Source organism: Condylura cristata, unplaced genomic scaffold (assembly GCF_000260355.1).
Source record: "Condylura cristata isolate star-nosed mole 26May11 unplaced genomic scaffold, ConCri1.0 scaffold00018, whole genome shotgun sequence".
NCBI lineage: Eukaryota > Metazoa > Chordata > Mammalia > Eulipotyphla > Talpidae > Condylura > Condylura cristata.
The window spans coordinates 23,544,451-23,559,994 of record NW_004567119.1 but is presented as its reverse complement, the minus strand read 5'-3'; the positions used below and the strand labels follow the sequence as shown (position 1 = coordinate 23,559,994).

The 15,544-nt window shown below is 43.3% G+C and overlaps 1 protein-coding gene across 1 annotated transcript in view; it reads left to right on the top strand.

Moving 5' to 3' along the window:
- USH2A (Usher syndrome 2A (autosomal recessive, mild)) overlaps window positions 1-15,285 on the top strand; it is a 589,735-nt gene extending 574,450 nt beyond the window's left edge. The window contains 7 exon segments of the mRNA XM_004685238.1: window positions 2,931-3,169; window positions 4,370-4,578; window positions 6,315-6,491; window positions 8,279-8,362; window positions 11,737-11,981; window positions 13,370-13,591; window positions 15,196-15,285. Coding sequence (XP_004685295.1) covers window positions 2,931-3,169; window positions 4,370-4,578; window positions 6,315-6,491; window positions 8,279-8,362; window positions 11,737-11,981; window positions 13,370-13,591; window positions 15,196-15,285 — 1,266 coding nt within the window.
- Window positions 15,286-15,544: the final 259 nt, after the last annotated feature.

The window sequence follows — 15,544 nt, the reverse complement described above, 5'->3', positions numbered from 1 at the left end:
TTAGAGGCCATAGAGACCCCACCAAGGTTATAAGAAACCTAAGACTTCAAACAATCAAATTAATTAAACTAGAAAGCAGATCAAGCACTAGTGGCATAGAGTAAGGTCCAACCAAAGGTCCTGGTTGGTAGTGTAAATGTTAATATGAAAAAGAGAAAAATAACAAAGGATATCCCCAAACCCCCATGTGGGTGTGTGCAAATTTCTAATAAGACCTCAAGAAAGTTCTAGACAGCCTCAACAGTACACCTATGGCACCACTGTTTCTGGAAAAAATATGGCCAGGTTTGGGGCACACTGGGGAGACAGGATGGGCTGCTGCTGGTGTCATCTTTCACTGCCATAGCCATGCTAAGGGCTGGAAGGGGCAGCGGCCACAGCTTGCCCAGCTCCTGCATTATTTAAATGAGAAACAAAGAGCCAGTGGGTCAAGTCTGTTTTCTCTGTGGCTCAGCTTATGTCGCCCATGTTTCTCATGAAAAGTATAGATTATAATACTATTCACACAAGCCTCCTAGAGAAATGTTGCAGATCCCAGTATTACATTATAAATTATTTAGACCAATTTAAGGAACAATTTGGGCAACTGTGGAGAAATCCTCTGAGGCCTGGGTATTAGGTATTGAAACACAATTTTCAAAAGATAACTCGCCTACAAGGAAGTCTTGTATTGAATGTTAAAGGAATATTAGCATATTTCCTACAGGGCTTCGTATTCAATAAATATAGATGATGTAAATACAATCAGCCCTTGATTATCCATGCTTATAAAATGATAATATTAATAAACTAAAATAATTTATCTTTGGAATGCATTGTATGCATTTTTTTAAATAATAGATAGTGCTTCTTAATTATATGTTGCTTATATCGATGTGAAAATTAGTTTCCAGTTTCTGAACTCTTCTGTTTCAAAGAGTATTTGATAGAATCACCATGAGATAAATAAAATTACTACAGGTAGGCTAAAAGTTTATAATGCATTAAAGATGACTGGGAAAAAGACTAAACTGGTTTCTTTAAACCAAAATCCTCAGAGGAAGAGATGGACTTTGAAATTGCTAAGTTTATATAAATATAAATAAATATATATAATGTAAATATATGAAATCTTTATTTTAAACTGTGAAATGCCCTAGATAACATAGATTTTAGGGAATTTTTGACCTAAAATGTACATGCAAGTAACAGTGGCAACATAGCACCTTAGTGAACATTGACTAGAAATATAAACCAAATCCAGGTTTTCTTTTTTTGAAAGACATCATTCTGAGATAGGATCACACAGTTGGTTCAGTACTTCGTGTGTTCTGTGCCACTTTCTAATATCTGTAGTAACAGTAATTAATTATGTGATACTTCACAATTTCTGTCCTGTTACTTCAAACTTCTTTTTGTTATGTCATTCCATTTTGGGCATGTTGAAGTCCTATCTCTCTGGCTGGATTGGTAGTTCACTGAGGACAGATACTATGCCGAATGCCCTGTTATATCTGCCGAATGCCCTGTTATATCTCCTGGACTGGCTGATCTCCCCAAAAGGACCAGATAAGCTTTTCTCAGTACTCACAGGCAAGGCCTCTTGCCACCGTGAGTGGGAACAAGGTGAGCTAGGGCCCATGCCTGAGGTCTATTCCCATGACTGAAAACCTCCAGATTATTTTGGGCTGAGAGCAGTGAGGCCCCAAAGACTAGGAGAAACTTCTTTCCTTATCTCAGTCCTCAGCTCCTCCCTAATCCTAGTCAAAATCATTCCCTAAGCATCTGCCCCTTTTCCTAATGGGAGAAGAAATCACTGTTCCCTCCTTTATGACCTAAAAGAGTATCGTTTGGGGGTCTCAGGCAGGTGCATATTATCAGTGAACATGTTTTCTCAATATAAGAATCCCATGTGTACCCCTAGAGTAAGGGTGAGGTCACCCCCACCTTTTCTGTCATCTAAATCTTCATCCTTCTTGATACCCCAGTTCCCTAAATGCAGGATGTTATCTCTGTTGTGCTCTTCTGTTCTTTCAAATGTATAACCATGCAAATATGGGAAGTTTAATAATGTATTGCTAACCTGTAAGTCTACTGCTAACCTATTTGTACTACTGTCTTGATGACTCATTCAGCCCAAGGAGAACCCAGAGGGGTACTGTTAATCGGGTACTGTCAGTCAGGTAACCACTCCAACAGAGGGGCACTGAGGGGCACCCCTGGATCCCAAACTTGCATGTTCTAAAGAAGTTCTGACATCTGTCACATAAAGACCCTTACTGTGAAACTGTGAAATAACTTTAATAGAAGTAATGTCCATAGAGAAAAAAGAAAAGAAGAAAGAATATTCTGAATAAAACACACAAAGTTACCCATTCTCTTGTGATTAAATGCCTGACCAACAGGGGTGGTCCAAAGTGGGGCCACTGAGGCCCAAAAGTTTACCACAAGTCTAAGGTATCTTCAGGAGGTGAAACATAGGAAAGAGAGAGAAGGGGCCAGGAAAGTCTAGGATGAAAGGAGCAAAATCAAAGGACAAATCAAGGTAGCAGCTGCCACTGTCAGTCTCCCCATGTGTCTCCCACCCACATTTCTCTTTCAAAGTGTCTCTACATATCACTCCTCCATTTATCTCTTTCATGTCCCCCAAGCTCCCGGGGTGAGTTCAAAGCCAAGATGCAAACGCTCCCTTTTACTTCACATGTCTCTCTCCTGTATGTGACTCCCTTCCCTGGCTCCTCTTGTCTTCTAATATATCTTCACCTGTTGGCTCAATTCCACCCCTCATGGAACCTCCCCTTTCTTAAGGAGATCTCTCTCTGTGAGGATACAGGATTCTTTTTTTACTCCTTAACACAAGTGTGGCATTCACTTCATAGAAGTTGATACACACGACATTTGTCATTGTCTGCTTTGTGACACTCTCTCATCTAGCCCTCTGTCCCCTACAGCTGTCTGAAGGCACAGCCACCCAGCAGACCCTCCACCACCTGCAGCCCTTCACTACCTACTCTGTCGGTGTAGAGGCCTGTACCTGCTTCAGCTGCTGCAGCAAAGGCCCAACAGCCCAGCTGAGGACTCAGCCTGCTCCACCCTCCAAACTGTCCTCCCCTCAAGTAAAGACACTGGCCTCCAGGATGGTCTCCTTCCAGTGGAGCGCCCCTTTTCTCCCCAATGGTGTCATTCAAAGGTAATGGGCCAGCCAGAAAGACAAGCCAAAGACTTGCATCCAAGCACAGGGAGACCGAGCACTTCCCAGGGAACAGTTGCTTGTTGAAGAGATACCTACAGCAAAATAGGCAAATAGATGCTGTTTGTGCTGCATACATACTATACAACATTCTGGGACAGTCCCCCCACAACCCCACCTGCCATACACCTCCACCCCAGTCTAGCAGCCAAGAGACCAAAGCCATCTGCACAGACTTGCAGTCAGAGCAGGTTCCACCTGTAGCCTGTGCAGAGTGCTCGCCGAAGGTACACCCCTCACACACACACTGGTGACCAAGGAGTCAGATAAAAATGGCTTTAAGATGCAAGTTTAATATTTGCATCTCTGCTAGGCAGTCTCCAGAGAGGAAGAGACTAAACCCCAGCATTTGCCCTGCTCTGTGCATTAACAGACCTTTAGGTCAGACAGCTTGGACCTAGAAGCCTCTCCTGTCCAGAATAATTACACTGTTAATGCCAACAATTGACTCACTGTTCCTACCTGTATAAACTAAATTCGAAGTTGTGTTTGTTGAAGCAGTTGTCACAGAATGAAACCTGTTTAACTAGTTCTCAGGTTCGAATTCTCAGTCTGGAATCTTTAATAAACTCACTCAGTTCTTTTCACCCCCAACTGATTTAAGACGACAGTGCTGTCAACCACTGTGTGCTAGCGAGGTGAACAACATTGTGAGTAAATAAGAAACACAACACCAAGTGTTTGCAATCTTAGGAAGCATCTGCGCCACCTCATGGTTCCCTAGAACATTCCTTCTACAGGTCTTAGCAGGAACACAAGAAAGTTCTGTGGCTATTGCCTTGATCTAATTGAAATTGATATAATGAAAAAACAATGGCACTGTTTGAAACAACAAAGCACTTGATATAAAATAATCTGGAGGAGAAAAGAGAGGGGCAGTGTTATCACTCTCCTCTAAAAAGAGAGAAATTGCTTATCTCTGCCAACAAGGATGCCAGGGTGATTCTCTATCATTTCACTGTTCACATTCGCTGCTCATTCCCAACAGTATTAAGTAAAGGGTTGCTGAGAGCAGATCTCTGCAAATGAGAATTTCAAAGAGTTTGGAATTCAGTGCAACCAAAATGCCTCCTTCCAAAATAGAAGCAGTTTACAAAGACAGCCACACTAATTTCTCTTTACATGTCCATTCTCCTTCAGCTATGAGGTCCAGCTCCGACTGGACTGTCCTCCTGAGTCAGCCACCGCTTGCACTCCCGGCCAGCCAGAGACCAAATACGTGGGACCTGAGCAGAGCACCAGCCTGGGGGGGCTCCAGCCCTCCTCCACCTACAAGGTGAGGGTGGTGGCCCACAACGAGGTGGGCAGCACCGCTTCCAAATGGATCAGCTTCACCACCCGAAAGGAAGGTCAGTACCACTGGCTGCCATGGTCAGTCGGGGGGGGGGAGAGGGAGGGCCAAGAGCCTCTTGACTATTTTGATGTAATTGAACATGGTCAGGATGAGGTAGCTGTAACTGCTGATGAGTTTGACTGCTCGATCCCACCGTCGTCAGGAAGCTCTGAAATCCCACAGGCAAGTAGAGCTCCTGTCACTGGACATTCCAGCCATCTGCAAGTCTTGTCTATATTTGTGCTATTTCCGCATCAGGGAGAAGTGAAATCTGTTGAATGAGGTGACAGAAAGAAGTCACAGACACAAAGCACAGTAGGTGCCATTGTGATGGGTGACAACAATTGTGTTGGAAAGACACAATAATAAAGCTGTTATTTAAAGAAACTATATAGTTCTTGTTTCGTAGTTACAGAAAAATTTCTGAAAATAACTTACCTCGAAAGATAGAAATCAACCTTCTGCTCATGGCTGAATCTTAGGACCAAAGAGGCAAAATCATTCCTTCTGTTGTAATATGATCAAACGTCAGCCCCAGGATGGACTTAATTTTTTTTTTTTTTAGATTTATTTATTTATTCATACAGAACTGGAGTATAGGCCAGAGGTGCAGGGGTGGTGAGAGGCTTCACCAGAGACAGAGTGCAGAACAGGCAGATCAACGAAGTACACTGCTGAGGGGAGCAGTGGGGGTCAGGAGAGGTCTGCGGCGCCATGTGGTCACCTCCAGGACCCATGCCAATATGGCTTTAACTTCTTAGTGCTGTGCTTTAACCAGCTGCGCCACCAGGGAGGTCTCTGGACTTAATTTTTAAAGAAACAAAGATATCCAGATCATTTCCACACTCCTTTCTTTTTTTAAAAGTCAATTTCGTGTCTAAATGGATCTTAATGCTGTTACAAATATATTGATTATTTTGAAGAAAACTGTCCCGTGAAGTAAATCTCTTCTGACTTGACATATTGATATGGGACCCCTTCATTTATTTCTTCAAATATTATTCATTTAGAGGATGAGCCTCAGTGAGGGGTTGTTTTTCCTCAGTGTTAGTAAGGAACTGAAAAATGAACAGAGACCTGCTGTAAAAGGCACACAAAGTTGCTTCTGTATCTGATATAATACTTAGGTGACCTGAGCTTGATTATATCCTAATGTACTATGCTATTGATTGATTAGTCAGGACAATGAATTATTATACTTGAATTGCTGTTTGCAAGGCTTTTTAACTCTCACAGAAAACAAACTAACGGCTCAAGAAAAAAGCTTTAAAAATGAATGGGTACCAAAAGGACATAATTCACCATCTAAGCAGTTTGGTTTAGAGAAAAAAAAATTCACTTCATCTAGTCCTTGGGGCTTTGTAGCAATAAATATTGATTTGATATGAAAAATAGCTATCTACGGTAGTTAATGGTGTTAAGGATACTTTACCTGTTAAAAGAGAGAAAATGCAACAAAATATGAGCTCCGGGGTTATGTCGGTGAAGAGAGCCATTGTATGTTAATAGTTTTATTTTATGAAACACTGCTCACCATTGATTTTTTTTTTTTTTTTTGGAAGGCAGGAGGTACAGTGCTGCTGAGAAAGCATTTCACACTTTCCCATGGGTTTTCTTTCAGCCCCCAATGCCAGTTTTTGGTTCATTTCTTGTTTGGATTTTTTTTTCTGTTTTGTATTTACTCATCTTTTAAAAAACAGACACCACACTCAGAGGTTACTGGTTTTAGAACATGCACCTTTCTCCCAACAGTACCACAGGTTCGAGCCCCGGTGTGGGTGAACAGCAGCGCATCAACAGTGTGTGTGAACTGGAGCGGCACCTTCCTTCCAAATGGCCGGCCGAAGGAGTTTGTTCTAACGGACAGAGGGCAGCGCCTGTACAGTGGCCTCGACACCACCTTCTGTCTTCCAGGAACTGCGGACAAAAGTTAGTTCCTAATCCCGCTTCTCAGTGCCCAAGGAGCTCTCTTCCCTTCCTTACCTCTGGGAGCTGACTGGCAGATGCGTGTCATTCGGACAACGTCGTCCAAGTGACCACTTCTCGGGGCAAAGTTACTGCTCCCAGGAAAGGTTTCCTTCCCATTCATTGCCTTGAGTGCTCTGATGATTCTTGCAGTTCTGATGATTTGTTGCAGTTCTGATGATGCATCTGCAGTTCTACTGATATATCTGCAGCTCTGGCGGTGCATTTCAGTTTGGATGATGCGCGTGCCATTGTTCTGATGGTGTGTTGCAGTTTGGTTGATGCACCTGCAGGTCTGATAATGCGCTGCCGTCAGTGTTAGAGCTCTGATGATGCACTGCAGCGTGGACCTTACATCCATAGTGGTCCTGAGGAGGGCTGCAGTGATGCTGCTGCTGTCCTCAGGGACATGGGCCTCTGTGTGACTGCAGTGTGCTCACCCTGCACGAGGCACAGGGCAGGCTGTGCTCACAAGTAGTGAGTATCCTGAAATTATCACTTCTAGGGGCTTCAGGGATTTTCTGGAAGCCTCTGCAATCTCCAAACACAGCCTGGTCACACAGTTACCTCCAAAGGTTAAGAATGATGAGTAAGGGATTTCCTTAACCAACTGTTTGAGGGATTTCCTTAAACAACTGTCTGTTCCTGAAATAAGCTTTTCTCTCTAAACCAAAGTCTTTTTTGCAGTTTAATTACATCTCTTTCTCCTCTTAGCTGTTTTAAAATTAAAGCGAGGGACAGTGAGGGGGACATAATTATAACAAAGTAAAAATCAAAATCAGCTATAAAGCAGAGACATTCTTCCAGGGGGAGGAGGAAATTGGATCAAAGAGGGGTGGGAAGACCACAAGGGCCTAAGGTGAGGCTGTGCTGGAGAATTGGTGCTGGGAATTTCTTGAGGACCATACAGAAGATGATAAAGCATATGTTGGATAAAAGTGAAGAATGGTGATAAATATATATATAATATTATAAAAATAAATAAAATCCTATTTCCACTGTTGCAAAAAAAAGAGGTTGGAAAGGCTTTACAAGGGACTAAGCATTTTCTGGCCATCAGCACGGGCACAAAAATGAGAGCCATTTAAAGCGATCTAGATTCATACCGTGAATTCTTTAATTTTCTTGAAAATGCTATTTCTTTTGCCTAGAAAGTTCTTTTGCCTAGAAAGGTGAAGGTAAGTCATGAGCTCCAGCAGTGTGCATTTAGAGCATTTGAAACTCACAGCGCTGTTTCATGGTTTTTAAGAGGCAGCCAGCGGGGAGGGAAAGGCCCCAGCTGAGAGGCGGGCTCTGCTCTTCCCTGTCTCCACCAGCTGCACCACCCGAGAAGGGCCACTTCCCTCAGGTCCCTGCTGCGAAAGGCATCAGGCCTTGTGATCTCCCGTTAGTAGATTAAAAGATTATGGGTAGAACTCAATTTAAAAAATGTTGTATAAAAATTATTTTTTATTTTTTAAGCTAAATTACTTGGTATTAGTAGTCAATCATAATGTTGTTTTTTTGTTTTTTGTTTTTTGTTTTTTTTGCTACGTAAACCCTAAGCTTCTTGAGTTCCTTTACTTACAGACGTGTTCTCATGGCAATGGTGCTAGCCACTTCTCTTGACTATTTTTCAATCAGGAATAAGTTTGCCTGTTAGGTAAACCTTACCACTTGCTCTGCAATTGTGTGCTATGGGGCAGGACTCTGCTGAGAGACTGCCCACTCGTGTCGGTGTTGGGTGACTGAGTTATACACCCTTTGTCCAGCCTTTGTCTTCCAGGTGACCTGTGTTACAGATGAAGGAAGTGTGAAAACCCCTTTGATCCAATATGATGCTTCTGCTGGGTTTGGTAAGCATTTACATCATAATGTATTTTCTGTAGCACTTACTCTGTTTTCTGAAGAGATATACATATGTTTGCCATACATACATGTGCCGATATATTTACACAGACTGTGTGCAAGGAATCGTGCTAAGTGTTGTAAAAAAAAAAAAAATATATGTCTACATGAAACTTACTTTAGTTAAGGAATTAGGACATACTATTAAAATGCCAACCTGTTGAATTGTAGATATAGAGAGATATGACCAAACTTCTCTCCTAACCACGTATTCTGTCAATAAAGAACTATATTACTTTGTTTACACACAAAAAAAGTAATTTATAGAGAAAGTCAGAGGAGAGAGCAGAGGATGATCTAATGCCTATATATGTTGATCATAATGTAACATTCCAGACATAGGGCCTAGGGCTCTAGGAAATTTCTGTATTGTGTCCTCTATGAAACATTATGATTGACTACTAATACCAAGGAATGTAGCTTAAAAAATAAAAAGTAATTTTTATACAACATTTTTTAAATTGAGTTCTACCCATAATCTTTTAATTGAACATCTATGACCCTTTACAATTTCAAAGGCAAATTAGAGAAATGTCAAATCTCTTCCATTAGAACAGATTGGGACTGATGTCCTATATTAAACTCCAGCAAGTACTGTTACATCAAATTTGTCTGTATCTATAGCTGGGGTCATTTTCTTGGTGGGAAAGGACCACACCTATTATTGCCAAAGTCTCAACCCCTAAAATTACAGCAGTGTGAGTTTGTGTTGCCAGAGTTTACCTGGCCTGGGTGACAGATTATTTCTTCCAACACCTAGCACTCCTCCCTCGGGATCTCTCTTATTTTATTCAACGGGATAGAGCATAGAGCAGGCCTCATCTGGTATTTCTTTAGCAATTACAGGTGTCCACAAGGGGACAAAGGGGGACCCAGGGGAACAGTGAACTTGCCCTAGAATCTTCCAATAAAGCCAGCTCATTGCTAAGAAAAGAACTGAAATGTGGTTTTCTGTTGACTCCTGGCCCCATACTTTTTAAATGTTTTTAGCAATGGCTTTGAAATTTAGGTGTGCGTCAGAATTATCTCAGTGTGCTTGTTTATTCCATGGCCTCCCAGGCCCTGGCAGAGATTTGGAATCAGCTGGGTACAGGAATCAGATCCCTAAACAAGTCCTGTCCATTTATTCGGATGCAGGAGCCAAGACCACATGTGAGAGAAACCCCAGGAGCTAGGCACCCCCACCATCAAAAACCCCATCTAGTCTCTAAGACAGTAGGTCTTCCCTGGGGCAGCAACTCACAGGGAGGCATTGGCTGGCCCAGGACTGCCTGGGGTCTCTCTCTATAGTCTCCGCCCCTGGGCTTCCCCATCCCGTGGGTGGACTTCCCACTACATGAGTGAAGTCCCTCAAATCAAAAAGGACTTTGAAAAGATAAAAAGAAGGGAAGAGAGGTGCCTTCCTGATTTAAGCTCTTCATAGAAGAGAAACCTCCTACTGTTCCTGAACACAAATTGAGGTTTCCATTGCAGAGAGAAGGAACACCCACCGAGGACCTGCACGGTTATAGGAAATTTCTAGATGCATTGTCCCTGAATACCCAGTCTCTTTTCATTTGAACATACACCTTTTTCAGTGTTTCTGTTCCTTGCGTGAAGGGGCCTTCCATCAGGAAGTGCCTGCAGTGGCTCCCTCCAGGGCCTTCCCTCCTGCAGGCTGCCTGTGTCCTCCCCAGCAAGGGGCCCACTGGGGCCTTCAGGTCAGTTTCTGGAGTTACCGGCCTGTGCTGCATCCTGAGGAAACAACGCTTCCAGCCTGAACCTCCTTTACTGTTTATTTTCATCTCACCTCACACATGTCTTCCCTGCTAGGGGATCCTGACCTGCAAGAGCTTGAGCAGTTTTGACTCCGCCCTTCATTTTAGAGTCGGGGAAGAGGAGGCCCAGAGAGGCAGAGTGCTTGCTTGGCATGGAGGCCCAGAAGAGGCAACCAAGCCATCTCTGTCCTCTGGGGAGGTGAAAATTTAAATTTAGTCACATGGCTCTCCCTCCCTTAAACACTCTCCCCGCAGCTTGGCTCTCTTCCCTTGGCGCTTCCCCTGAAGATGTGGGTGCAGTGCCCAATAAGCCAACCCCGCCACAAGGAAGACAGGTTTTTGCCTCACTAAGCCCCGCTCCTGTCTTACTGATGAGCGACCCAAGCACCATGATGTCCAATGATCCCATGATTCCAGCGAGGTCTCCTGAGGCTCACTTTGGGTGGGCAGGAGATCTGGACCCTCCCCTTTACCTGGGGACCCCCTGTTACAGGATGAGGAGTCCTGTGATTAAAGCATTTCCCAGTACACCTGGGAGCAGTACTGGGTGGACTTTGCTGCATAAGCTAAAAGGCCAGGGATAAGCAAGAGAAAGGCCGTTAGCTAATATGGGCTGTTAGCATTGCGACAGAAAACAGGATCAGGTGTCTCTGAATCCAGTTTGCACAGAACTGCCTCAGGAACAGGGTGTCTTTGTGAAGCGAGAAGATCCTGGTTCCCAAGCTAAAGCATCCTCCCCGAAATTCAGATTTCTTCCCCCCTTTAGCTTCCTCTGAAGATCTGGGTATGAACACAGTGGGTGTCTGCAGCAATATTAGGAAGAACCCATTGCCAAAGAGTAACTGCTCTAAGAGCTCGGAACTGTGAGGCAGGAATTCATCCCTTTCCCCTCTGGCTTCTTCTAGATTGACAAACAAGCATCAGACACATGATAAAGGGAAAAAAGCCAAATTAGTTTAACTATAACATATTTCTCCTATCGGCATGGGGAGACCCGGTATGACTGAATAACTGCCCACATGGTTCAGATGCCATCTTAAGTAGCTGACCTAGGATAAGGAAGTGGAGAGAGAAAAGGGAAGTGGAGTTAGGGAGCTTACCAAGGAAGGCACAGTAAACACCAGTGGGCAGATTTAAGTTCTGGCTGATCACTGTAGGGGTAGGGAGATAATGGTCCCCCAGTACAGTGATGGAACCCTTTACAGAAACTTACACATAAAGGTCTTTTCAAAATCAGCCTCCCACCCTTGAGAGCCCCTTCCATGAAATCACCCTCTCCCCAAAGACTTATTTTGTGAAGACAGGTTTTTGCTTCACTAAGCAAAAACTTACTGATGATTGACCCAAGCAGCATGATGTGCAATGAACCCATTGATTCCAGTGAGGTCTCCTGAGGCTGTAAGGTTCTCCCTTCACAGACACACCCTGTGCCTCAGCCTGAGCACAAGTGCAAAGAAGCACCGTGAGAGACGGCCCTAAAGGCCTTTCCTGTTTACTGTCCAAAAACAGGGCCACACAGGTACTTTGGAAATAATGTTTCCCATTTCTGTCCCTCCATTCTGCAGGTCTGGTGCTCACAACTCCTGGAGAAAAGAGGGGATCAGGGCACAAAAACACAGAATTCTACAGAGAGCTATGGTTCATAATGCTGATGGCGATGCTGGCCTTGATCCTGTTGGCCATTTTCCTGTCCCTGATACTACAAAGAAAAATCCGCAAAGAACCATACATCAGAGAGAGACCTCCCTTAGTGCCCGTTCAGAAGAGGACACCTTCACTGAGCGTGTACCCACCGGGGGAAACCCACATGGTATGTCTCTAAGGATGACTCTGTTCCCTCGCTCTGATCTCCAATCCTTGCTTTCACTTGGAGAAAAATATTTCCAGAGCTATAGGAACAAGGGACTGGATGATACTTAAGTTTAGCTAAATGTGGGAAGCAAGGAGTTAGTCCTAGAATAGCATTCTCAGCTTGGCACATTTTTATATGCACAAACATATATGTATATACACGTGCACATGTGACATACCTTACATGCCTATACCTACACACAGAGATAGGAACATTGTACTCTCAGATAACAGAGGATGCCTGTATATCTATGTCTATACCTTGGGCTACATCTAAGATGTATAAATATATGGGTGAGTGGGTGGGTGGGTGGGTGGGTGGAAGAAAGAATAGGTAAGCAGGTAAGTAGGTAAGTAGATTGACAGGTAGGTAGGTAGATAGATAGCTAGACAGACTGACAGATAGATAGGTGGGCATTGATTAGCCTTTAAGAAAATACTAACTACTTGTACATTAAAGTGATAAAACTGTCAGTTGATACCAACCACTATTGACACAAACATCCTGACCCACACACCTCACATGCATCAGGGTTGTACTCTGGTATGGGTAGGATTATACTGTCATTGGAGAAACACAAAGAAAAGCATTTCTTTATACTGTTCTCCTGAGTGACGCCCCGTCCATTTGTTCTCAGTTTGATTCTGTGGCAGACCTATCTGACGTGTCCAGCAACGTCACCCTGAAAAGCTACACCATGCGCTTTGAGGTATTTCTGGTTGCTGCATGAACGCATGCTCTTTTGCACGGTGGGTTAACTGCTTAATAAGAAGCGAGAACATTCCACTGGTCCATCCTGATCAAGGCAGCTGCATTTTCTGATGGTGCATTCTCTGTCCTGGTTACAGAGTGTCCTTGTTCTCACATTTTGACATCAAAGCTGATTTATTTGGAGGCTGAAATCCTGTAACAAATGAAACTATACAGAGAGAAGGAAGAGGGAGGGAGGAGTCCATTTCTGTACACAAATATAGGATTTTGAAAGAACATAGGAGGACACTGTTAACTGTGCTCTGAGGAAGTTGTGTTCTTGTGTAGGCTCCATGCCCACCCCATGGGGTATTAACCCATCCCCCACCCCTCCACCCCACAAGTCATTTCTACAGGAAACAGTAGACAGGGCTGTAGTAGCTGAGCTCTGTAGGTACTGAGAGCAACACGGTCTAACAGATCTACTATTTAATCTCACCTTGCCAAGAAACCAATGCCCACAGCATTTCTGGAGTTCTCTGTTCTGCAGAAGGAAATGGATCCCATGCTCCCTTCATTGGCAAAGTGTAAGACAATTTTCTGTCCTGTTTCTTTAGAGATAGCTTCATCACCAACAGCAACCTTCTTTTGTTCAGGGATTAGCTGATACCAAGATCCCCCGATCTGGGACACCCGTGAGTGTCAGGAGCAACAGGACCTTATCTGTACTGCGGGTCCCCAGTCAGAGCCACGTCAGCCAAGCCTACTCCCAAGACTCCCTCCACCGCAGCATCAGTCAACTCATGGACATTCAAGATAAGAAAGTTCTGGTCGATGACTCACTGTGGGAAACCATCATGGGCCACGATAGTGGACTGGTGAGTCCAGTTCCCCCCACCAGAGCCTTTGCTAAGAGCTCTAGAATCTTGGTAAATAGTTAGAGAGCGTGCAGCTGCCTGGGCTGGTTGGATGATCCCCAGCACACAGGGCAATCCCCCCCCCCCCCAGTTATTTGGTAATGACCTGTTTATTAGAGTTGCTGCTATTGTTTGAAGAACAAGGTAGAACCTTGTTTCTGGGATGCAGTAGGAATTCAAGTACTAAATGCAGGAATAAGCTAAGACACAGAGGCACAATCTTTATCATGGGCAGCAAACAGCTGAGAACATGGCAACTGGCCTAAAAGATGGTGTCGACTACAAAACATCAGCTTTTCCTTCTGGTTTATGGTTAGAGGATCAACGGTTCAATGATTCCTTTCTCATCAACTCAGAAAGTCATGCTAGCAAGGGATTCCTGTTTATGACCTTCAATTTTCATCATCTCTTTGACCTTTTGCAGACGAATGTCATCCGCATCTCCTATTTGTTGTGGGCCCAAAGTGGATATAATAAAGAAAAAAGTAGTTTTGCCAACCATCACATTTCTTCATGGCACCAACTACTTAGATGTCAGTCGGCCTATGATTCCTTTGGGAGAGTGGAGAATAATTAGCCAGCCAACCAAGACTTACCCTCTTCCCTGTCTTGTAACCATCTGCTTCACTTTGGACTCTCCTACGTCTCTCTTCCTCCCAGCTCTCACTTTTCCTTCACTGAAACATTAATGATGTCTATAAACTCTTTCTAAACTAAGGTCAGGTACTAAAGCAAGTTTCCTGGCTTCAGGTTCCAATCATTGACAAAAATATATATAGTGCAGAGTTCAGCATGATTATATGGAATACGCAGTTTAAAATCTTGGGCCTGCCTGATGACTACAGATAATTCCATAGCAAGTCTAAAGTTCCTAAATGACCAGCGGGGTTATATATAAGTTCAAACATAAAGCAGTGAACGGGTCATCCTGGATGTGCAAAAATGGCAGTGTCATATATGTTAGCATCATACACTGAGGGCTTGGATGTCCGGACCCAATGAGACTGTGAGTAAGGCTTTATCTGTGCAGTTGGGATCTTAAGAACATTATTTGGCTGCAGACTCCCCATTCTGAACTGTTATGCCATATAGTGTACAATATTGTACATATTGTAGCATGAGATTTTTCTCTTAAATTTTGAACTAAATCTTAAATCTATGTAGTCATATTATAAATGGACATACATATATCAATACATATATATATTTACATCTGTGTAAATATGTACACTTATATATTAATTATAACCTAACTATCTGTGTATATGTATATATTTACAGATAGAATACACACCTAAAAAGATCAAGAGAAGGCACAGTGTAATACTCAAAGGGCATACATTTTGGATTAGTCTATCATTCAGGGTCCTTTCAATAAGGTAAATGTAAGGTAAGGATCATCTCCCACCACACGTTATAGTGCTGAGCATAGGAGATTAGCCTCTAACAAAATCCTTATTATGTAGGTTTTACATTAAACTGATAACTTGGATGCTTGGATGTCTATGGATGCTGATACTGTTGACAGCTAACACTCTAACCTGTGATGACTGGTTCTTTTTCAGTATGTGGATGAAGAGGACCTCATGAATGTCATCAAGGGTTTCAGCTCAGTGACAAAGGAGCACACCACCTTCACCGACACCCAGCTGTGAAGGATGGAAACTGCTAGACAAAAACCATGATGTCTGTTCCATGGGGGTCATCTCTCATGACACCTCACAAATGCTAAAAAGTTACTGTTTGCTATTCTGTAATCCTTCAATGAAATGGAGGTTCATAGAAATTCCCCCCACCCTATAGAGGCCTCAGAAATGTTATTTTTCTGGTTGTCTGAAGAACAGGGAATATCCACATGAAAATATCCACTTTGCTCTCTTCCTTCTATGGAAGTTAAAGCAGAATGCCTTAACT